The 24,976-nt window shown below is 38.2% G+C and overlaps 2 protein-coding genes and 1 long non-coding RNA gene across 4 annotated transcripts in view; 1 reads left to right on the forward strand and 2 right to left on the reverse strand.

The window, feature by feature from the left end:
- fndc3a (fibronectin type III domain containing 3A) overlaps positions 1-4,278 on the reverse strand; it is a 54,160-nt gene extending 49,882 nt beyond the window's left edge. The window contains exons 1-2 of one of the 2 annotated variants that reach the window (XM_011482314.3): positions 4,181-4,278; positions 3,580-3,750 (exon numbers count right to left, since the gene is read on the reverse strand). The gene's annotated coding sequence lies outside the window, so the exon portion shown is untranslated. Of the gene's footprint in view, positions 1-3,579; positions 4,049-4,180 lie in introns of those variants that run through there. The other variant, XM_011482315.3, reaches the window with a different exon arrangement.
- Positions 4,279-6,095: 1,817 nt separating this feature from the next.
- Positions 6,096-17,361, forward strand: rcbtb2 (RCC1 and BTB domain containing protein 2). Its single transcript, XM_004075287.4, has 12 exons — positions 6,096-6,435; positions 8,034-8,168; positions 9,210-9,360; positions 9,535-9,701; positions 9,781-9,939; positions 10,824-10,931; positions 11,017-11,159; positions 12,618-12,808; positions 13,857-13,983; positions 15,703-15,842; positions 15,926-16,056; positions 16,175-17,361. The coding sequence occupies exons 2-12, from the start codon at positions 8,043-8,045 to the stop codon at positions 16,313-16,315; spliced, it is 1,584 nt and encodes a 527-aa protein (XP_004075335.1). The 5' UTR covers positions 6,096-6,435; positions 8,034-8,042; the 3' UTR covers positions 16,316-17,361.
- A 667-nt stretch (positions 17,362-18,028) lies between these two features.
- LOC110016152 lies at positions 18,029-19,430 on the reverse strand. The gene is made up of 2 exons (XR_002874469.1): positions 18,704-19,430; positions 18,029-18,499 (listed from the first exon to the last, which is right to left on the reverse strand). It is a non-coding gene; the product is annotated as an uncharacterized LOC110016152 (long non-coding RNA).
- Positions 19,431-24,976: the final 5,546 nt, after the last annotated feature.

Here is a 24,976-nt window from a genome sequence, read left to right on the forward strand (position 1 = left end):
CCACGACTTTAAAAAATAATCCTAAACACCAATGATGTTTTTAAAACACATTTGGGAAACCATTAGCGAAATTTAGGTTGATCTAGTGCCCAGCCTTTTTATAGTTTTAGATATTACTTAGTGTGCTTTTATATTGATGAAAATAATTAAGAATGTCGTCAGCGTGCAGGTTCTCTTCCTGTTTATTTATTATACTTTGTTAGGATGGAATCTAATTTAGAGTTTGTGTTTAAAATAAAAGGATAACTTGTTCATTTTAATTCTATAATAATTTTTCCAACAGTTTTTTTTTCATATACTCCAAATTCACAACAATTTCAAAAAAGTACTCAGAAATACAATTTTAAGCTTATTTTTCTCTATATCTCGTTGTCCATCATCAGCAAAATGCCACAAGAACACATTAAAAACACAAAAACACAACTTTTCTCTGAGTGGATCTTTAGGCACTCCAGTAAGGCTCCAAAACTCCAACAAATACTGGTAAAGGACAGCTTTATAGTTGATTTTTTATATATTTGATCCCATCAGATAATGTTTAAAAGTGTATTCAGAGTTCTTTGGAGAAATTAAAAAAATTATGTTCTCAAAAAGAAAACGGCTTTTGGATTTTTTGATGTGAAAACAAACATCTAACTGCATTAGTCTAGATTACTCAAAATGGTTAGAACCATGAGTTGAAACTAAAACAGGGGGAAGCTGTATTTAGCTGCTTTGCTACACACAGATGGAACATGCTTCCTCAAGCGCTCAGCTGTTATAATGGTTTGGATTTATCTGCGCTTTTCCCAGACGCTCAAAGCTCTTCCATTGCGTCCATTACTCATTCATACTTGGTGATGGTAGATGCATGGCTGCCAGTTAGCGCCTACGGTCCCTCTGACCATCACCGGGATCATTCACGCACATTCATGCTGGTTAAGGGTCTTGCCCAAAGGCCCTCACTGGGTGATGTTAATTGCTCACCATTAATATGGTAACTGGCCCCAGTACCATTGTTGATTCTCCTCCGGGAATCGAACCCTGGATTCCTGCGTGGTACCAACCGAGCTACCCAGCCTATTGACCAACTATATTTATATTTTAAGTCCATATTTAAAAAGTCACTGTTTTTGCTGCATTTGTTTAAAGTACTGAACTATCCCAGTATTTTTTTCAAATTTACTTTGTGTGTTGGCTGCAAAGCTTCTGCTCCTCTGCAAAGCACTTTGAATTGCCTCTGTGTATGAAAGGTGCTAATCAAAATAAACCTGCTTTGCCTTGGCTTGCACCTCCTCAAAGTTTAAACCCTATTTTTCCACCAATAGAGGAAGAAAATCAGATGATCGGTAAAAGCCAGATAAATGATAGAATTAATGTTTTTTGTCTTTACTTACATATAACATTTGTCTTACCACTGCAGTGAAACAAACCTCATATTACAATTTTAGATGAAAGGGACAATGCATATGTCTTTTTAAAAACTCCTTCTGGGCTAATAAGTCCAGTGTCTTTTCACACCTTTTAGATCCCAAATACAAAGTGAAAAAATTAACAGAAGAGACGTATTTTGACTACAGATTTCTAGCAACTGTTGAGTGCAAGTAGGATTACAAACAACTTGTTAAATGGAAGGTGGAAAAAAAGTTTACACACAAAAGGTAACACAATCTTACAAACTTGCTGTCATGCCAGGTTGAGGAAATTGGATTAAAAAATGTCAAGGCTGGCAAACAATTTGGCAAAAGTGCAACATATGTCCTTGAACCTAATAACATCAGCGCACGCGTCTCTAAACCTCACAGTGATCTGGCTTATCTGTTGGCTTTAGCCCCTCCCCTCCTTATGCTTAAACAACAAGTCAGTTTACAGTCTGATGGTCAATGAACTGCATTTGAGGGAACTGTTGCTATAGTGCAGGGTTGACATTAGATTAGCCTGGTATTACTTGCAGGCTTAAGATGAATAGCAGACTCCCTGTGCTTCCCCCCTTTAGGCCTTCACTGCAGTCATCAGACACATTCTACAAATATTCTATGATTTGAGTTTTATAACATTCACAATTATTTTGAGTTAAAAACGTTTTACTATCTCTCTGACTGTGCTTCTTTTCCAAAATAAAATATTTTCCCACCTTCAAAAACTATCATTTTGAAAAGTTTGTCTTTGACAGTTTGCAGCAGTTTTTTTTATGTTTTCTGTACCTTTATTCCTTTTGGTTTTAGAGTGAATTCAGCTGATACTACATAAGCAACCAACAGATTCGGATTTTGTATTCTTGCATTAATTTAAAACAAAAGTGTGCTATTCTTCCAGCAGAGTGAGCATTCCAACTGTGGGGACATCTGTTGTTTTTCTTGTTGTGCCTGCACTTTGTATTTGCTTGTGGCTGAGAGTAGTCCTCGAGAGCTCGGCAGATGTTTTTCGGTTGCACAGCAGAGTTGCCTTAAACTTGCAGAACAGTTGAGCAGTTTGCATAAACAACTCTCAGAACCGTTCTAATTTTTATGGATTTGACCAAAAATCAAGTAAATGCAATAAAGCACAGCCTTAAAGTACCACTGTCATCATCTTTTGATTTGTTTTTAAAGTTTTCCCAGCTATGTTTTAATTACGATTATGCCATTTTAGGGGGGGAAAAAAAAGGTTATATGTCTTTCTAAGGCATAGTTTCTGCAGAGCGGTGGTTCATTAGAAATTCACCTCAGAGTTGTTGGCGGGGAGTAAGCCTGCGCTCATTTCCCATCATCCATTTATTTGCACTCTCTCCTGTTAGCTTACAGCCCCTCACACCCAAAACCTAACATTAGCTGTGCAACAAAAATGGGGAGCAATATCGGAGCTATCCAGCCGTGCAGTTTGGACCCAGATGCCAACTTGGACGAGGAAAACAAAGGCGCTAATGGATCCATTTGTATGTAAATATATTATACAATATATTTTTATATATTGTATTATATACTTTTAAACTGCATTTTTTTAAATCTGCTCCTAATTCACCATAATTTGCCTAAAGAAACACTCAGAAACCGAGTTTTAACACGAATTTACTTTAAATATGTCTCACCCTATAAGAAACAATGCAACAAGAATGTGTTAAAACACACACACACACACAATTTTCACTGAAGTGGGTCTTTAAACTGATCAATTGAACGATATATTTGCCGTCCATATATAAAAAAAGCTAACTTTAGTTGACATTTAATCTCAAAATTATAGCAGGTACAACACCTGGAGAAATCCTCCTGCATGCTTGACAGATGAAACAGCTGTTCGGTTTAAGTAAATAATTGTAGGCGAGTCCTTTTCATTAAGCACTTCAGTGTCACAGTATATACACATAGATAAAACAAATGACTCATGCTGGCTAAGTTTATAACGTTAGCTACTTTGCAGCCCCTAGAACTGTTTAGTCTGGCTACAGGTGTGAGCTTAGTTAGCGTTATGTCATAACTGTCTGTAGTCTAATTTCAGCATACCCTTAACGTTAGCCCACTGCAATATAAAAACCTTTCATGGTGTATGTTTCGGTTCCGTTCTGGGTCACGACATAAACATCACAGAATTAGGAGAATTGCACAACAAACGTTTACTCACTCAAGTCAGTCAGTGAGTCAGTTGGCACAGCAGCAGCAACAGTCTTCTTCACTGACACGCCGATGCACAGTGCTGATTCCACTGCAGCTCTTCCCGGAATGTTTTAATGTCGGCAAGCTACGATCGCCAGCTACTTTCTGCAGCACCTGAGACTAATAACTCGCTAGCTGCCTGGATAAACACATGAAAAGGCAAAATGTGACATGCTAGCGTTAGCTAATGCTACGTACTACTAGCTAATAGTTAGCAAGGTGATGTGTTTTCTCGTTGTATAAACAGCGGTGTCACGGACTAAAGACTAAATAAACTGATTAAGGAAACCGGCGAGCAACACAGACGATTAAAATAACAATAACGCCAGCCTAGCAGTTAGTTTAATCGAGGTAACTTTCCATCCAACCCTGTTCCTCGCATTATAAAAGGCAGGAATTTCGCCATCGCTCTGGGAGCTTAGTACGCATGCGTATTCATGCAACTCGCTCGCGACGAATCTCGAATTCCAAGATTGTAATATATATATAGAAATTCCAGACAGTTTTTTATGTGTTCATATATTGAATGATGACAAAATGTAACGACGTTGCCAGCTTAATTTACTTACCTACACTCTCATGGTTAAGGAAAGACTTTATGGTTGACGTGTCTGTGGTCGGTTCGTCCAACCAAGTCAGACAAAAACAAACGAGTTTGCGAAAACGGCTTATTTTCAGGGACCAGTCAGGATCTAATGGAGCTGCAAGTTTCATCATATCAAAATCTAAAATGTTTTTCAAATAAGGTCTTAAGCTGACACACGTTTTGTAAAAAAAAAACAAAAAACAAATACACGCTTGAAATTTGAACTTAATTTGTTATTGTCTAACAATTTATTGAAGGAACTGATTGAAACTCTAAAAATCACAAGATATCACAACAAAGAGTGCAGTACCAAAATAAAAGTTCATTTTCTGTGTATGGTCTTTCCTGTTTGTTTACAAAACAAAAACACTGTGAAAAAATTGTTGAGTTTAAAACTTAAATTTAAATGCACCCTTTGTATTTTTGTTTTTTTACAAAAATAAAATATGCTAATCGGTTAACAGCCAGACACTAGACTTCAAACTGAAATAGCCTAATTACAAAAAACACACACACACACACACACAAAAACCCTAATAGTTATTTCAAATATTAAATTGAAACACTTTAAACTTAACCTTAGAAATGTAACATTACTTTTCTAAGTAAGTCAAGACTGTTTTCCTTTACAGAAAATATTCATGGAAACTGTGCCACATCATGGGTCTTGTAAAGACAGACATTTCTCAGAATTCACTGTCCAGGGCTCCACCTAATGGAACTTATTCATGACTGCGTTTTAGGGGAAACCAACAAACAAATAAACTACCTTTAAAACAGTAGCCTATAGATAAAATTCCACAATATAACAAGTGTCAGCCTATTGGATATCAAGAATAAGATAAATATTCTCTTTTACTTATATTTAAATTGATATTTTTTTTAAATAAGGCCAAAAATATAAAAATAATCAGGTTGTTTTTGCACTCATTTGTCTGATTGACTCTTGTACACCACAGGACGCATCATTATTGAGATAAAAATGAAAACAAATGAATGTTTTACTGCAGGTCTGACACTACAAATCAAAATAGGGATTTAAAACTTAAAAATGAAGAGAGTTAAGTTGGTCTGAAAATAATCCCAATTTAATAACCTTTGTACAGTCTGGAACAGGCACAGTGGAAGGCTCTGGCTCAAATCCTGGCTGGGACCTTTCTGTGTGAAGTTTGAGTGTTCTCCCCGTGCATGCAGGGGTTCTCTCTGGGCACTTCCTCAAAGTGTCCCTTAGTGTGCATGTATGAGTGTGTGTTGGAGTGATTGTGGCCCTGTGACAGACAAGCGACCTGTCTGGGGCGTACCCCACCTTCGCCCTGGGACAGACTGCGGCGACCCCATGACCCCGAAAGCAATAGAGTGGGTTGAGAAAATGAAAACTGGAATAAACTGAATGATTGTGTTAGTACAAATTAGATATTCCCACACACTTTTGATCACATCTATAAAAAACTAAATGTAAAGTATTGATTACATTTTGATGACTTGTACAGCAAATGGTCAGCTTTAATGAGGGTAGTTCTGCTGAACTTTACACCCAAGTTTTATTCCCCACTGTCACCCCTTTACGTAGCCCTGGACATTACGTTAAAAATAAGTAAATAAATAGTTTCCTCAAATTAGCAATTTGTGCACACAGTTTGCCAATTTGTAGCCACAAATTAAAATTTTAGTAGCATTTGTGTGCATTGCTTTTTCACAGATATTCCCCCTTTTGAGATAATCTGTTAGGCAATTACATAAAATGGTATTAAAACACAGGTATATTATTTTTGGCCTTTTTGAAATAGTCTGGACCAAACTGAGCAACTGCAGACAATTAATTTGTCTTTTTTATATTGTTTCTGAAGACAAACCATTTTTATGAATAAAATGAAGATCGTAATTTTTTAAGCACAAACTATTACTGGATTTCGTTAAATATGTCCGACTCGTTATTTCAAAACTTCAAATGTGCTTGCAGTTCACCACATTAGCCCTGAATTTCTAAAAATTCCTACTTTCGTAAACGCACCATCCGGCAATGGGAAGTGAACTGACGTTTGTGTGTGTTTTTTTTTCCCAAGCCGTGATGTAGCCTTCAAAGCTAGCTCCTGCAAGGTACAAGCAAAGCTACCCGACCAATGTCCCGCTGCAGATGTCCTTTTTGTAAAAAAAAAAAAAAAAAATGTTTTATTGATTACTATTAAATAGTAAAAAGACCATTACAGACGGAGCTCCAGCTTGGACAACAACAACAAGGTAACGTCAACAGTTTGAGCTATTAGCTGTCCTGTCTTACGCTAATCACCTGTACATTGTTTTTCGTTTGTTTTAAGTAGACTTCAGATTTTTTAATACATATTTGTTTAGGTTGTAGGCGGTGTGAGTTAGATTTATAAAACTAAAAATAACTGAATTGTTTGGACTGGAAGCGATAGTTTAGGAAGGAGTTCATCATGCTAACTAACTACTGCAACTTCCTATCATCGTCGCCCAGCCAGGTGACAGCAGGAGTTAGTTTCATTTACAACATTAGATTTTGCATACCTCTGGAGTTTAATAAAACATAGGCAAACGCTAGTTCGACCTATATTTGCATGTCTCTTATATCCAGTCTAAGGTAGTAGAAAACGGTGCAGAATTTATATTATTATTTCAATCTGAAGTGGGTGAGGTTAAAGCAAGGGGGCATACAGTGTTTTTTTTGTTTGTTTTTTACTATAATGTATTAAAAGTTGCATGAAAACACACTAAATTGCAGACTGAATAGATTGGTACGTGTTGATTTTTTTATTCTTTAATGTGAGCTTGTAGATTTTATTATATATACACATAAGCTTGGATTTGGTCAAAGTTTTATTACAAAAACAAAAATTGAGTTAAAAAAAACAATACATGTGACTTTTTCTTAAATCAAAAGGAACATTTAAAAGTTTTTCTTTCAGATTTTAGTGTAAGAACTTTAAAATTCAGCATAATGTAATGAAAGTTTGTCATTTGTTTCTGTTTGGTCACAATTATGTGAAAAATGTTGCCAAACAGCCCAAAAAAAAAGTTTTAAAAGGGAAACGTGAACAATTCAGCAATAGTTCTTGGGGTTTTGTGGCATTTTGAATCAAATTATACACTTGTGAGCTTAAATTTAAATATTTTAGTATTTTGGTTGTGAGACCTTGCCTTTAAAAGTAAGTATTAAAATGAGATATGCTAATGTGTCGAGCTGTTTTTTTGTTTAATCAACAAAATAAATGTTATGAATTTTAAAAACAAAAATACCAGGGACTTGTTTGTGTGCATAGAACAGTTTTCTTGTTTTGTTTTTTTTAACCAAATTAGAGCAGAAATGAAGTGTAAACATTGTGAAATCAAAATATTCTAATAAAATAGAAATTCCTCAAAGCTTCTTAGATGTAAAATGTTAAAAAATATTGCTGGACGTGCACTCCAACACATTTGAATCCGCTTTTTGGTTCTGATTGATCAAAAACGGTCTGTTTTTGTCTGCTACAGACATAACACAATGGATAGTTTGGGACTGACTGCAACAAAATAAACAAAATATTGACATATTACATTCGTTTTTCAGATCTAAGTGAACCTCTTACGTTTTTATATCATGATGGAAGTTTGTTAAGAGTCAAAAAATGAAAAGTTGTGACTTTTCTGTTATTGGCCTTCCCTGATCCAAGTTTTGTGTCAAATTTTCAAGTTAATACCTAATATGTGGATTTATGTGATAGAAATAAACCACAATACACATTTGGAAGCTCCGCACACTGTTGTCATGTGCTATTCTTCAACACTTTCCCCAGCTTACTGTGGTTTTGGTTTAATTGTGTTTTCTTCTCTCTTCTTAGCTGAGTATTATGCTGGACGTGGGGAAGTGGCCTGTGTTTGCACTCCTTCCTCCAGAGGAGCTACGGCTTATCCGGCAAGCTTGTGTCTTTGGCAGTGCTGCTAACGAAGCTCTTTATGTCACCGTTAACGATGAGGTAACCTTTGGGCTTTAAGCAGGACAGCCTTAATCAGCTGGTTTGAATGGAGGTGTGCGACCAGCCTTCAAAGTGTTGATACTCTTTTATTTGATCAGTTCGTGTTGAGACTTTAATAAAACGAATGCTTCAGGCTTCCCAGTCTCAGGTGATATAATGAGAGTTCACAGCACAGAGATAAGCAGATAGAATGAGGCTATCTTTAGCCATATCGGCCTAATACCCGAGCAACTTCTATTTTTATTCAGTGCAAAGGGGCCGAACTACTTGATGTGTTCATGCCATCTTAGTTATCCATCTGATTGTGCTTTTGTGCAATTGTGTGGGGAATATGAAAGCCATTTTTAGCAAATCTTTAAGCAACTGCAACATTTATTTGTTATATTTCAGTAGAATGTTGTTTTGGGAAGATTTCTTTTTACCATTTAATACATTGTTCCTATCCAGAATGTCATAAATGTGTTGAAATAAGAGATTATAAATAAAGTCATTAAAGAAATTTGACGAAAGGCTTGAATTTTAAGGGGGAAAAAAGTCTAAGTTGATCAACACTTTGAGGATAAAAAGGTCAAATTGAAGTGTTTTTTAAAGATCCATCAAATGAAAGTTATGTTTTTGGTCGTTGGTTTCCGATGATGGTAGTGATAAAAAAAAAATTGAGCTTAAAAATCCAATTCAGAGTATTTCTTGATTCAAATTGTCGTGAATCAGGAGCAGACAAAAGAGCCTATTTGTGATGTAGAAAATACCCAAGGTCCTCTGCTCTGAGCTCTCAGCAATGGGGAGAGGAAGTGGGGCGGGGTTGCTTTGCGCCAACAGTTCCCTCCCACAAATCAGAGGGGAATTTGTAATGAACTACTGCACAAAATATTTCCTATAAAAATAACACAAATGTTTACATTTTTGGCTATAAAAGGCATAATCATGGGAACATAGGAACACTTGACTTTAAAGGAGGTTCCAGGGATTTTATCCACGTACAGTTGATGTTTCATTCAGTAGCATCAGTTGTACTTGAGCTGTGTTGATCTGTGTTCACAGGTCTTTGCTTTAGGCACCAACTGCAGTGGCTGTTTGGGTCTGGGAGACCTTCAAAGCACCATCGAGCCACGCAGGATTGATGTTTTGTGTGGGAAGAAGATTGTGTCCCTAAGCTATGGGACAGGACCACATGTGGTTATCGCAACTGCAGGTACTCAATCTGAATATATTGGTTGTAAAAAAAGCCACAGGGGGGGTTTTCTCAAGAGGCAGAGAAATAAAAATCCATTAAGCATATTACATATTCGGTGTAAATGAAACGTCAACTATTTATTTTTGAAAGCCACATAAAAGCACAACTGAGTGTGGATCTGCTCCTCTATAGATGGAGAGGTGTTTGCCTGGGGCCATAATGGATACAGCCAACTGGGCAACGGGACCACTAACCATGGGCTAACTCCTGCTTTGGTGTCCACCAACCTCCTTGGCAAAAGAGTGACAGAGGTAGCCTGCGGTTCCCATCACACCATCGCCCTCACCGCCGACGGGGAGGTTGGTCAGGCCTCTCAACAAGTCATTTTTTCTAGTTTTTGCTTAACCTGTGCATTTCATAGAACCTATTGGTGCTCAGGTGTTCGCATGGGGCTACAACAACTCGGGCCAAGTGGGTTCTGGGTCCACTGCCAATCAGCCAACACCGCGCCGGGTCAGCAGCTGCCTGCAGAGCAAAGTGGTGGTCAATGTAGGCTGTGGTCAGCTCTGCTCTATGGCTGTACTAGACAATGGGGAGGTACTGTATGAAAACCAACCATCCTGAAAATGTTCTACAATAGTTTAACAATCTTTTACTCTTTAGTTCAGGACCTCTCTGTACAAATTTACGTTAGGCTGCAACAGTTTATACCTTAAATAGTTGACACGTATTATCAAAGGCTACTGTTAAAATAAGCATTTTTCTGACATTTTTACCATTATTGTACTACTAGCATGCTTGCTAGTTTTGTACAGACAAACAGACGGTGACACAGAAACAGCATTAATGATGAGGAGATGAAGCCTCTTGAAGCTCTGAAGCATTCCTTAATATTTAGCTGAGGAAGTTTCAAAGCTTGAAGGGTTCAGTTAAAGAGAATCCACCATGCAGTAGTAGAGTTCTCCTAAAGCACTCATACTCAGCCTCCTTCGAGAAAACAGGTACATGATAACACTGTTTATTGGCACCTGATTATATTTTATTTGTTGTATGCAAAAATTGGTAAAGATTTAAAAGAAACATTTAAAAAAAAGCCTAGACATTTAGTTCCTAGCGCCACAAAACATAAATTAATAAATTCCATGCTGACACGCTTGCCCACAATCTAAAGGCACTTAAGGTTAAGACTAAATGTTGGTTTAGGTCTACCAATAGAGCTTGAATGAATAATTAATCCTATTTTTTTAAAGCCCCCAAAAGTAAAGGGGATATAATTGCTGCTTAAATAAATATATAGCTGTTTATTTAAAAAGTGCTTTAACACAAACTAAATGTCAAACAAATTGCTGGTTATTTAAAGCTTACAGCATTAAAACTGTTCAAAAGAATCACTAAACATAATTGGTAGAATTGTCATCAACTTGAATAGTTGTCGCCAAAATGTATATGAACAAAAAAATGTTTTTTTTGTTTGTTTTTAGATCTATGGTTGGGGCTACAACTGCAATGGCCAATTGGGTTTAGGCAACAATGGAAACCAGCAGACCCCGTGCAGAATTGCCGCTCTCCAGGGTGTCAATGTAGTTCAGGTAAAAACTCTTAAGAGACCTCCGAATCTCTTCTCATGTATTTTCCTGTTCCCCCCCTTAGAGGTGTTGTTCTTTTCTGCTGTAGGTAGCGTGTGGATACGCACACACACTGGCGCTTACCGACGAAGGCTTCGTTTACGCCTGGGGAGCCAACTCGTACGGACAGTTGGGGACCGGCAATAAAAGCAACCAAGCTCTTCCGACGCTTATAAACACGGACAAGGAGAGGTTAGAGTTTTGCTTCAACTTTTTTGGAGGGAGGGGTATGCAGTGTTGGAAAATGAAGTACGCCCATTTAAGGCTTGAAGGATTTCTATATTATGATGAATCAAAAACAGCAACGATGATATCAAGTATTTAGTGGGAGGGGTTTGTTAGACAGCCTAGTTTGAGGGGGTCTGTCAGTAGAAAGATGCCTTTCAGTCAAAACTGCCCTTACGGACGGATACGGGCTGTCTGGCAGTGAAAAATAGGCAAACCTGTACGCAGATAACCTGTACCAAATATCAAGGAGGAGCCCATAGACTGAAAATGATCATGCACTTTTTTTTCTTTATGCTGCGGGTCATAGCGAACATTTAAACAACACGCAAGGGTAAGTCAGTGTGAGGGGCAGCCGGGTCGCAGGGATACGTAATTTTCATTTTGTAACTCTCCCAAACCCTGCCCACTGTCCACGGAGCCTGTTTGTGCTGTTCACGCGATACATGCGTGCTCCTTGCGGTGCAGCCTGACAGTTGGAATTTAGGAAATTAGACAATCGGAGGGTAGTTTGTGAGAGCGTCCTACGGGCACTTTCGTATCACGTACACACCCAGTGCATGCGCCATTTGGGCGGAGTCGGTAAGGGCCCAGCCCATTCACTATTGACTAGTGTGGCGTGAGGACGGTGTGCGACAGCGTAGGACGGTGTGCGACAGCGTAACCTGTACATCATAAGTGTGTGCAACTTGGATTACAAATACTTAACGGTACACGTACCACATGCACGTCCATTTTTATGACATCACCTGAGGCAGTCACGAGCTTCAAGGCACACCTGTGCTCCCCTTAGGAGGCAGCTGCTCCTCTCTACGACCCACCACAAGCCTGGAAAACCCCAAAATCCGCCTTATGTTTAATTCTGTGCTCTTTGTACAAAAAGTAACACAAAAGCAGAGCAAATCTGCTTCTAGTTAGTTAACCTCAACCTGTATGCTTCTGAATAATAGCTTGTAGTTCATCTCAGTCACTGTCTCTCAATTGTCCCTAATTTATTGTTTTTTTTTTAGTGAAATATGTTTGTTCTGGTGAACATTTATCTGCAAATCCATCCATAATCCTCCATATCTGATCAGTAGTTTGAGATGTTTTGTTTAAAGCCCTCCTGTGTGAGTGGGCAGCTGCCGTCACAGCCAACTGTTTGGTGGTTTAACCCCCCTTCCGGTAGGTTTTTAGGCTGGGATGTACCAACCAACCGTGGGTTCAAATTCACAACTTCTCAACTTTTAGGAGAACTCTCTACCACGAGTCCAATAAACTAAAAGCTTAAACTGAGAGGATGCATTTTCTATTTTTAAAATAAAGAAAGTTTTATGAACTCCAAAGTAAACGTAATTAGGTGGTTGTCTTTTATTTTTCTTGTTAGCAGTTTTAAATGTCTGTGACGACTGTTATGTGTTCTTGAACTGTGTGTTTCTGCTCCAGGATGGTGGAGGTGGCTGCGTGTCACACCAGCCACACGTCAGCCGCTAAGACGCAGAGCGGACAGGTCCTGATGTGGGGGCAGTGTCGCGGTCAGGCGGTGTCCAGCCCACACCTCACCCACTTCAGCAGCACAGATGACGTGTTTGCCTGCTTTGCCACTCCAGCGGTGACGTGGCACCTCCTGTCAGTCGGTAAGAGAGCTGTAGGAAGAAAAGGGGTCTCTCAGGTCAGCTCTTCTCCATAATTAAAGGTTATTAAACTCTTCAAATTGTGGCCATTGTTCTATTTACACTTTGACCTGTTAGAGACACAGTAGTTATACAGTAGCAACATGTGCTAGTCTTGGACGCAAATTCCTGGAAGTGGTTGTGAAAGACAAACAGGAAATAGGGTTTTCCTTTCTGTCAAACAAGTTTGTTTGAACTCGGGTCAGCTCTGCTTGTTCTTTACCCCTGATTGATTAAGCTAATGACGTTAAAATAAAAAAAGTTTCTTAAATAACTCCCACTCCGACCATCTTTTGAACTAATTTCAAAGCATTTCCAGTTTTGATTACGATTATGCCGCTTTTAGCCAAAATAAAAAAAAACTGTGTCGTTTTCTAGGACATAGTTTCTGCAGAGCAGCAGGAGTTCTTTAGAAAATCCCCTCTGGGTTGTGAGAGGGACAGTTGACGCGGAACAACCCTGTCTTCCTCCCATCATCCGTCTGTTCAGACGCTCTCCCGCTTGCTTACAGCCCCTCACAACCCCGAACCGTACACCGGCCCACCCAGCGTATTTTCGGCTGCCTGCTCCTGATTCAAAAATGATTTGAATAAAAAAAAAAAAATACTCACAAAGGCAATTTTAAGCTTAATTTTCCTTACGGTATATATGTAATCCATCATGAAAAAAATGGAACAAGAAAATGTTACAAACTTTATATATTTGGCAAAAAAGTTGATTTCAGTTATAAATAAAAACACAACTTTAACCACAAACAATTTTATAGATTTTTCTTTTTATTCATTCATTTTACAGACATGCTATTTAAAAAAAATGCTCTCCTCTTTAACTAAACTTATAACATCTACTGTAGGAGAATGTGACTCAAATAATTTAAATAATTTCCATATTTCTGGGGAAGTGGGTCGGCTATATTTAATTTTTTTAGTAGTTAATTTAAGACATAAATTAGCACTGTGTTATTTTTTGCTGTTTCTGAAATTAAACTTTGGTTTTTGTGTTCTTTTACAAGACGGTGACGACTATTTGACAGTTGCCCAGTCTTTGAAGAAGGAGTTTGACAGTCCGGAGATCTCCGATCTGAAGTTTTTAGTGGATGGAAAATGCATCCACGTTCACAAAGCCCTGCTGAAGATCAGGTGAGGAAAGGTCAACGTATGTAAATGGCCCTAGTTATAAAGCTACAAATAAGGACATTTTCATGTAAGCTACAGCTTTTTGTGTCAGAAAAACTCAGACTGGTGAGAGGTTCTTGGGTGTAAACAGACATACTGGGTTTTTTTTGGTCATGTATTTGTAAACGCACCGCTCCTTAGGCCAGAATGAAATGAATGGTTTCTTGATGTTCTACTTGTCATGCAGCATCTCTTCACATTTTACTCCTCCAGTCTTTTGCTTTGGTCACATGATTCTCATTGTTTTCTCCCACATTCAGAGATTTTCTGGATCAGTGATAATTACATCTAAACCACACTGGGGCTTTTAGGGGAAGAGGAACCCTCGTTGCCCTTTCTCAATTCCGCATTTTTAGATATAGAAACTTTGAAAAGCGATACCATCATTTCATCCATCAATAGTCCTCTATTTGAGAGTTAATCCCCAGGGTTTTTTCTTCGGTTAAACTTAACCTGCTCCGCAGCGTTTCCTGTTGGGCGTCGCATAGCAGAGAGCCGTCTATTGTTTCCCGTGCTGCTTTTTATAACCACGCTCAAGCGCCGATCATCTGCATTCCAGTTCCTTGCTCTTTTGCACCGTCAGGAGGAAGGAGCCAGGCTGTCTGCACGGTCAACCTCAGTGCAAACCTTCACACAAACGCGCAGCGCTGAAGAACTTCTGCTTCGTTACTTACATAACTGAAATATCAGTAATTTAAGAGAAAAAGAAATAATAGTAAAGAACAGCAGTGCTGTATTTACATATATTGAACTCTATGAAGTAGCTTTTGGCATCTATAAACAAAGAAAATCTCCAATAGATTTTTTTTAATAAAATAAAAATGAAGCCTAAAAATGGATGAAGTTGAAATTATTTTGAAGGATAAAATGAAAATGAGTAAAAAAATTAAAAAAACTTTAGAGATCCACTCAATCATATTTAGATTTAATTACGACTATGCCGTTTTTAACTCAACTAAAAAAAAAACAATATGTGTCGTTTTCTAGGACACAGAGCAGCAGGAGTTCATTAGAAAACCACCTGTGAGTTGAATGTTGGTGCAGATCAACCATGTCCCTTTTTCACCTTCCTGTCACCCATCTGTTATCACGCTCTCCTGCTACCTTACAGCCCCTTAAACCAAAACAAAAGTGGCAAGCCATATGGCAAATACACAATTTTCATCAGAGTGGGTCTTTAAGCACTAGGAAGAAAAAAAAATACAGTATTTATTTTAGTATTACTGCAGTGTGTAAATTATGTAAAATGTTCTAATTAGCCTTTTAACACAAAAAATGTTTTAAATTTGCTGCCAGAGGCATAATATATTGATATTTAGAACTGCAATGATCGATTTGATACTCCGATTCTTTGCACTGAGGGGGTGAGCGTGTTTGTTAGGAGAGATTTCTGGAGTGTTAAACTGAGAATGAGCGTCAAACTGCAGATTTTCATAAAGGAGGGATGTTGGAACACATATTTGACTTTTTTAGTGGTTAAAATCTTTGATCTTTTTTGTGTGTGTCTGGTTGAAGGAAAAGGATTTAAATCTAAATTGGAAAAAAGTCTACTACTGCTTTCTAATTGTCTGTCTGCAGGCTTAACACAGGCTTTGAGAAGCAGACTTTCTGTTTTTTTGCGGTTTGTCGTAAATGCAGATTTTCAGCTCCTACCTTGTGTTTTTTTTAACCCCCTCTCTCCAGGTGCGAGCACTTCCGAACGCTGTTGAATGAAACGGACGAAGACGCCATTGAAATTCAGCAATTCTCATACCTGGTGTACAGAGCCTTTCTGGAGTATCTTTACACAGACACCATCAACCTGCCACCAGAGGACGCTATTGGTAAAGTGTACTCAATAGAGAAGCAGAGGGTGTAAACGAATCAACAGAGGGGTGTTAACGTGTCTGGGTTTTTTTCTTTCCAGGACTGCTGGATCTGGCCACGTTCTACAGGGAGAGCAGGCTGAAGAGGCTCTGCCAGGAGACCATAAAGAGGGGAATCTCCGAGGAGAACGCCATCACTCTCCTTTCCGCTGCCGTCAAGTATGAGGCCAGGGTAAGCTCCTAACCTCTGACACACAGTCGAGCTCCTCGATGGCGGGGGGGCCTGCACTGCACGGTGGCTAGCCAGTTGTACCCCTCAGCACTCAACAGACAGCCCTCTTCATTTTTAGGACCTGGAGGAGTTCTGCTTCAAGTTTTGTGTCAACCACCTAACAGCTGTCACGCAGACCCAGGCCTTTGCAGACATGGATCATGACCTGCTCAAGAACTTCATTAGTAAAGCCAGTCGCTATGGGGCCTTCAAAAACTGACTAGAGGACTGAAGAGGTTTGATCCCGTCACGTAGGACCACTGACCAAAGCCAGACAGGTCTGTGGAGACACTAAAGAGGCTGACTGTTACTCCCATGCGTCTGCTGGAGACGTTGTTCAAGCTCAAGCGGAGAGGGTGAAGCCCCACCTGACGGGGGCCCAAAGACGTGGACGGCATACTCGGTTTTGTTTTGGTCACCTTCAGAAGACGCACAAAAGGGTGTGGGGATGCCGGACGGAGCTTCATCTAAAACTGTGGCAACCGTGGATTCTAGTGTGATTAAAAGAAAAAAGAAAAAGCCCTGAACATCCGCCTGTCACTCATGCAAACTCAGCAATGAACCCCTCACATTGTGCTTCTTTTATATCCTAAATGTTTGCTGATACCGCCTTATCAAAGGTATCTTTGAGCGTGTATACTGATTTGCACATTGGCTTTTTTTTTTTTTTTTTTTTTTACATTAACGTGAAGAAAATGTTTAACAAGAAAGATATGATTACCGGTTTACAGTCCGTTTGGCACACGTAGCACATCACAGCTTAGCTGGCAGTCAGGTGGTGTCTTCTGCTGAAACATGAATGCGTAATGATCAGGCCATTTGTTTCCTCGCTGCAGAACAGCTGCATAAACATCTGGCACCTCTGTTTTGCATGTCAAGTCATTTATATCTGATTCTTATGCCGTCTTATCTTTTTACACAGCTGTGATCATGTGGTTGTCCAAACACTTGGTTGGTGTTTAAAATTCATCTTGACTAATGCTCGTACTGTTAGGAAAAAAAAACCAAGGACATGATATTGAAAGATAAATTTGACTGTCTTGAAAGCACTGGCCGTGTGAAAACAGCCTGACTCCCACAGATGTGTCAACTCCTTTGGGGATTTTTTTCTTATTTGGTTTTGCAATAAAGTTACTTCCTTTGGTATGTTTACACCTTTTTTTTGTAACTCAATGGCTGCTTTCAGGTCTTTTTTTTGTCAAAACCTGTTCCTGATGGCACCTTCTGGTAATAAAGTGGTGTTTGCTTAACGTCATTTTCAACAAACTGCATTCATTCTGTTGCATAGTTAGTCTGAGCCGAGAGGAACATCAATCTATAGAACCTTCCAATAAATCATCGAAAAATGTCTATTTTATTTTGTTTGCTGACAATGCCTGGAGTGTTTGACATTTCATTTGCATAAACTTAAATAAATCCTTGACAATTTAACTTTTTTTCTTTTCTTTTAAAGCCCACTCTGATCATGTTTTGATCTATTTATTCTTCCCAGTCATCTTTTAATTATGATGATGCCCTTTTTAGACAAAATCTAAAAATCTGTATCATTTTCTAGGACATAGTTTCTGCAGAGCGACAGTAGTTCATTAGAAATTCACCTCTGTGTTGTGGGCGGGACTGTTGGCACTGGGCAACCCCACCCCCCCTTCTCCTCTTCGTTGCCGAGAGCTCTCTGTTTACACTCTCTCCTGCTAGAACCCCTCACAATCCCCCAACCCAAATTACCGGCGCAGCAAAAGTTGGCGAGCAATACTGGAGAGATCCAGCCGTACAGTTTTGAGTCGGGTGTCATCTCAGACGAGAGAGAAGTGTAGTCGTCTACGATGGGGCGCTCATTGTATTTTCTGTGTCACAAATTTGCCGCTCCTTTCGAACTTTTATGTCTGCTCCTGATTCACAATGGTTTTAATAATGAAATACTCAGAGATTTTGAGCATAATTTTCTTTATGTCACATTGCCACAAAAACATGTTAAAAAATGCTGTTTTCACTGGAGTGGTTGAACACTGGTAGTGTAATACAAAATGTAGCCACCAGGGGGCAGTAAACTTGACTGAATTTTTTCACAGATTTGATCAACAATTTTTTGAAAGAGAATTTATGCATTTATGTTTGATTTGCTCCAAAAAGCCATGCATTTCTTTCAAATATGTAAGAAAAACTTGATATTTTCTGAGTTGAATGCAGACTTTTCTAGAGCATGTCATCATTGTAGTGATACATGTAGGAAGTGGCCAGATTGAGCTTCTGTAGTGCAACAGTGCTTCGAGCTTTGCGTGTGACAAGCTGTCCTTGCTTCCTGCAAACAAGGCCTGTAGTTTCACATGCGTGCCTGTGCGCTTCCCCGAGTGAGCTTTCAGAGGCTTCTGCTCTCACCTCTATGTTGTTAGCACCTGTTTACGTCCTAAAACATCAGATAACACAAAACAAACATTTACAAGTACAAAAAAAAACATGCAAGTTCATAAAAGCAGAAGCTTCTGTTAGAATATGCATAAATAATCAAGTGTGAGTTGCACCATCCTGCAACTCTATAGATGCAAAAAATTATTGACACATGCAAGTCCATTTTCTCAGTATCTTCTGCAAAGCATAAATGTCATTGCACCTCAGAGCTGAAGTTGTCATTGCTTCAGACTGGCAGGCCAAAGCAGAGCTGATCAAAGTAACGAAATTGCTGCGCATATCAGATCCAAGTGGAATGGCCGTGCGTGACGAAGAAGTCCTTGCAGCCGCCAACAACACCTGGCCCCCCACCACATCATCCTGCTGTCAGTGAGTTTTAAATCCTGAATTATTTGCACGGTCAGGCCCCATTCATGGGATGAACAGGCTCTGTAGCAGAAAGTGCTGTGCAGAAAAAAAAAAGTCCAGCATTTCCCTTTGGAGTGCTGCGGAGTGGCTAAGATGTGAAGTGCCGGAAAATGGAAATGCTCAAGTGGAGTGGGCTTAAGTGCAGGTAGAGGGAGTGGATTTATTTAATTTAGTGCTCTCAGCCCCCTACTGTATTCACAATGTAAAAAGATGCCTGTTTTATAGGAAGTTTTTTGGTCAAATTACGCTTTAAAATAAAGCATAAGCCTCTGTGTTGTTGGTTTAAGATTAAAGACTAGTTAAGTAAAGCTGATAAAGTGCAGTTACCTCAAGACTGTCAATATTCCCCGCCAACCAGGTCTTCTGAGGTTGATAGATGATTTGCTGCTTCAATTCCACCTGCTGTTGGAGAACTCAGGTCAATTATGTGATGACTTTTCCACACCTGTGACAAAAACAGTTCAACTGTATTTTTGGTGTTTTTAACATGTTCTTGTAGCAAATTTCTGATGAGAAAGGACATAGATAAAGAAAATGAAGCTCAAAACTGCATTTCTGAATATTTCTTCATTTAAATCGTTGTGAATTCAATTCAATTCAGTGTTCTTTATTCATTCATTCATTCATTCATTTTCTACCATGTTATCCCTTTCGGGGTCACAGTGTTCATTATTTCAAACATAAATGAAAATAAACACAAGAGTTTTAAAATAGACAGTTTCATTACTGCACCAGCTTTATCCTCTTAGAACTTTAAAGTACTTCTAAAACCATAAACCCCATTTGTTGTTGTGTCTGTCAATCTCGTAGGAAGATATTAGCTGACCATTCTTGTCAAAATATTACATTTAAGAATAATACATTTTTTTTTAAATCAGAATTTCATTTACTGCTCTCAAAATTTTGATCTGCACTGATCTGGATCATAATAATCTAGAATGTTAAATGTTAAAATGTGGGAGAAAAAAAATCAGATTTTTCTTAATTTTTTGTTTCTTTCTTTTAGTTCAGTGCTTTTAAACCAACAAATGAAACAATCAGTATATTGGTTTTTGTTTTTAAATGTACGTGAAAGTCAAAAACATGCTAAATGGCATATACTTATTTAGCACTTCTAAGAAGGCTACTTCACAGTCGCAGTCCCATTCACACACTGATAGCGGCTCCGCAGGCGGGAACCAAACCTGCGATGTTCCAATCAAAGGTTGACCGCTCCACCTCTGCACTATGGCAGCCCAATTTTGAGAAATGTTGGTTAATTCTTAAAGAAAAAACAAAAAAAAAAGGTACCAAACCTTTTTCATTATGAACATGGGTCATTAGAACGTTTTTGATGTGCTCTCGTGTGTTTCCATCTTCATACTGCTTTTAATTAATACTACCTTAGAACATGTGTGTGCTTGCATGTGTACATTTACTGCATGGAACAACAGTTTCATAGAACTTGTCGGACTTTATCCTCTGCAGAGGAAAACATCTGTTTGCATTAATTAATGAGATCCTATTTTAAACTTTCATTCATTCATTCATTTTCTATTCCGTTTAATCCCTTTCGGGGTCACGGGGCTGCCGGAGCCTATCCCGGCCACTTGTTGGTGAAGGCTGGGGACATCCTGGACAGGTTGCTTGTCTGTCGAAGGGTAGACTGTCCACAATCACACACAATTTAGAGTTGCCAATTAACCTATGAAGCATGTTTTTGGATGGTGGGAGGAAGCCAGAGACCCCGGAGAAAACCCACGCATGCACAGGGAGAACATGCAAACTCCACACAGAAAGGTCCCCCATTGATGTTCTGGTTCACTAGAACCGGGGGCCTTCTTGCTGTGAGGCGAGAGCGCTAACCACTGCGCCACCGTGCAGCCCAAACTTAAGTGTATGATATTTTCGGTTTGAAGAATTGTGTATTCTCCTGACTACCAGCATTGCAAATGTATCCTCTGTGGAGGACATTTCTAAACCCGAAAACAAAAAAACAAACTATTATTGGACTACTTTTTTTTTACTGTTTTACTGTTTCTCTTTCGGTAAAATGTTGCCAAATCAAAAGTGCGAAAGTCCAACCTACTTTTGGTTTTATTTCCGTTTTAGGTCATGTTGTAAGTCGTAAAGTTTAAAACATTATTGAGCCTCTGAGGGTGAGAATGTTTTTTTTTGTAGCCTGAAAAACCAACAACAGATTTCACTTATGGTTTTATTTTTTCCAACTTTGCTTCATATATATACATTTTTAATATATGTAATTTAACTAAATGAAATAGTTTATGAGTTTTACTCACAGCAAGCTCACTTGAAATAGAATAGAAGCTTTTATAACCCTGAAGAAATTCAAAAGCAGCCTGAAAGCCTGCTTGCATTCACAACCACACATCAGAAAAAACAAAACACAAAAAGAATGAAAACAACAAAATATTAAAATCTGTTAATTGAAAATAATTCCAAATATAACAAATCCATAAAATATTCACAAAGTCAAATCTAATACGACAAAACCATAAAACTTTCAGAAAACGCACGTTTGAATAAACTGAATCATGACGGACAAAAATTAAAAATTGAAACCTAAAAAAAATCCTTCCTCTTTTGATGTACGTGCTCAGACAGCCCTGTTGAGACCTGGAGAGTTTCAGTTCATGTTGAGTGTGTTATAAAAAGCAACATTTCTTAATTTCTAATTTGTACCCACGCTTTGGAGACAAACAGTTCTGTTAAACTCATTCTGTTAGCTAAAACCTTACATTTGCATCCTTAGTGTCTGTAAATGTTGGTAATTTAAAAAACCGTGGAATATTAAGCACAAATATTAAAGTGGTAGTTTTTTTGCATAGGCGCATGTCGGCCTTTTCCAAGTTTTAGTCACACTTTTGTCATGTCTTTAGAGTATGAGATTGCCTCTAGGGAAGTTGGAAAATATTTATGAAAAAGCAGGAATCTTTTTAATGTGTAAAATAACGTATAAAGTCAATAAAAACATTTATATTATATGAACTTTAAACTGTTTGTGTAATGTTTTGTGTAAAAAAAACAAGTTTTGTTCAATAAAAGGTCAAATCAAATCACTTTTGGGTTTCAAAGTGGACTTTTAAAAAATAATAATAAAGGACCTTAACTGTACCAAATCATGTATAATTTTACTCATTTTGCATTAATTTAAATTGGTCATTTACAGACTTGCAGCTTACACAACAGTGTTGTTTCTGCTGTCTTGGCCTTGAGGGTGCCAGACAGTTTCCTTCCATTGTGAGAAATTTAACAGTCCAGGGATTTCTGCCACATGCTTTTGTTTAGTGGCTGCATTCTTGGACATGAAAATCTTCTTTTTATGTGCTGCATGGAACCTTTTTTTTTTTACCAGAAAAAGACAATAGTGAAAAGGTTTTTCAGCTCTTTTTTTGTCTGAAAACATCTGGCTCCAGCCTCCTTGATGTTTATTTTGCAGAAAACGTACAAACGGTCTCAGTGACCATAAAACACTCTGTGTCTCTTTGATTCCCAGTGAGATTTTCCTCCATTTGTTTGGCTCTTCTTGGTACTTTTTGAATTTATGTTTGTCCTATGATCCCAATCTCTAAAGTCAGGGAAGTATTGTTGTATCCAATATCAAACATCTGAGGCCATCCTAAAATTCAATTGTGTGTTGTTGTTTTTTTTATAAAAATAGGAAGGAAATTATTTAATCTTCAAACTTAAAGCCGAGCAGCACACGAGGAATTTACTCACTGAACAAGAATGCATTCCCCTACAAGAGGTTTTGGAGGGTTCAACTTTCAAAAAAAAGCTGCTGATTTTACAAAGGACACGTGCATGACTGAAGCCTCTTTCATAAAAAGTTACAGCTTTTTCTGCAAAAAACATCAATTCTGTCTGAAACAAAGTGATCGACTAACTTATTGTTTTACATTGGTTTCGATGACATTTTTTTCGGTTTTATTTTTGTGTCTTGACAAATTTACCGCTTATTTATGTATTTATTTATTTTACAAACTTTCTTACTGTACTTAATTTGTGTTCAAAAAAGGTGTGTTTGCTTTTGATTGGCAGCTGACTGTCAAAGCCCAAGCAGCCTCCTACGGAGACCCTGAAGTGCCAGTCACATCAACAAATCACTCAAATGCAGAAATGTATTTAAAATCACAAAAATATGGTAAAATAAATAATTGACAAAAAAAACCATTGGATTTTAGAAAAAGCAAAACAAAATTCTGGAAACCAAAACGTTAAAAATATATATATTCTGAAAAACAAAAAAAAATTCTACAAATCTAAATAAAATGTTAAGAAATAAAGCAAAATAAGAAACAGGAATCACTGGACTTTTGCAGTGACTGTGGTCAGAAGCTTAAAGAAAGATATCACCATGACAATCAGTGATGTCCCATAATCCTTTCATTTTGATTTTTGGAAATTACTTTTGTTTTCAAAAACATTTAACAATTTTTGTTTTGTTTTCCTTTTTTTAAAATTATGTTTTTTTTTTTTATTGCATTTATGTTGCTTGACTTTCTTTCTGATTTTTAATTTGTTTTGCTTTGAAATTGTCATTGTGATCTTCAATAAGTTTTTGCGTTGAGTGATTTGTTTGATGTGATTCGCCCTTCAGGGCCACCGTAGCATTCTCCTGTTTGACTATTTTTAGAAAAGGTCAACATAAATATTGTTTTAGACAATATAGAGATAATAAAGCAGAGCCCATTAAAATGTGACCTAAAAACCAGTTCAGCCGTTGGTCATGTGACTTCTGCTTTATAGACAGATAGTGTGTGTCAATCGTTGTGGTTTATTGATCAGATTAAACCGCCAGATTGTTTGTGCCAAAATGCAGTCTGGGCGACAGGTGACTTTCCTGACAAGATTACATCACTGTGTAAACAGGTGGGGCAAAAGAACCTGACGGTTTTGTTTCGCTTTTCCGGAGCCTATCAGTGAAAAGGCCACGCCCTCATTTGAGTCCAATCTCTCAAACAGAATAAGTAATGAAATCCATGGCAAATAATCTCAGATTATATTTCAAAAATCCAACTAAGATGTCAATTTTTGTTATCTGAAATTTTTTTTAATGTCCCGCTTGAGTACCGGTTTGAAGGGACCATTTTATTTTAGTAATTCTTCTTTCTTTCTGCGCCTTCTTTTTGTTGACCTTTGACCTCAGGAGTCCGGCCTCTTAATAAAAAATAAAAAATAAAAAAAACCTTTAGTATCAGCTACAAATTTAAACTCCTCCTAGGGATTTCGATCTATCGCCTCCCAACTCCTTGAGCCTCATAAGAAAGCTACTTGGAAAGAAATGTTTGAGTTACAAGTTGTAGATTCTGAACGGCTTTAGCGTGGCGAGCTCGCAGAGGTGGGGTTTCCATGTTGTTCACACATTATTTAGCGGAATGTAATGAAAATGGGGTGCTTGAATCTCGGTTTCAAGATGAGCAAAATTGTATAGCAGACGATATGACTATATTAAGAATGTGGGCGTGGTTACCAAAAAAAAACCTCTATTGCTTAGTAAATCTAAAGGTTTAATTTCGCTGATTATTCTGAAAATTCCCGAGACCGTGTCGCCACCCCCAGGAGACCAAAACATAAAATGGTTGCTATGGAGATAAAACCAACAGAAACCCCGCCTTTTTAAAAAAGTTTTTTTTTTTTCCGTACATTTCTCTTGAGGAACGGGGGAGCAGGCCAATGGCACCTCATTTTAGGGAGTAATGGAGCTGTAGAGAGTGTCTTGTCATCTTTTTTTAAATTATATTTCTGTTGAGCTGACATGTGTTTCACACGCCTGACTGACAGTTTCCTCTCTCTGACATTTAGCAAACATAATGAAAGTTCCCTCACCACATTTTGTTTGTCATGTTGTTCTTTTTTTTTCCTGATGCCCGCAGGAAACTATAGACACCAGCTGGCGTAGGCACAAGTCATCAAATCAAAACTGAAGTGTTCCTCTGCCCCCATCAGACCCACGTGGGTGGTCACCTCAGTGGTTCTGGAGTTTCCCTTCTACCTTTCTCCAGCACCTTTGTCCTGCCTTTATCAGCAGTGTGGCAAACCCTCTTTTGATTTGTCATGTTGCACA

This window comes from Oryzias latipes, chromosome 13 (assembly GCF_002234675.1).
Source record: "Oryzias latipes chromosome 13, ASM223467v1".
Lineage (NCBI taxonomy): Eukaryota > Metazoa > Chordata > Actinopteri > Beloniformes > Adrianichthyidae > Oryzias > Oryzias latipes.

What these genes read in the sequence shown, in the direction of transcription:
- rcbtb2 (XM_004075287.4), top strand. Translation starts at nt 8,043, where the DNA reads ATGCTGGACGTGGGGAAGTGGCCTGTGTTTGCACTCCTTCCTCCAGAG. An exon ending in ATGTCACCGTTAACGATGAG is followed by an intron (nt 8,169 to 9,209) that starts GTAACCTTTGGG and finishes CTGTGTTCACAG; the next exon opens with GTCTTTGCTTTAGGCACCAA. An exon ending in GTGGCACCTCCTGTCAGTCG is followed by an intron (nt 12,809 to 13,856) that starts GTAAGAGAGCTG and finishes TTCTTTTACAAG; the next exon opens with ACGGTGACGACTATTTGACA.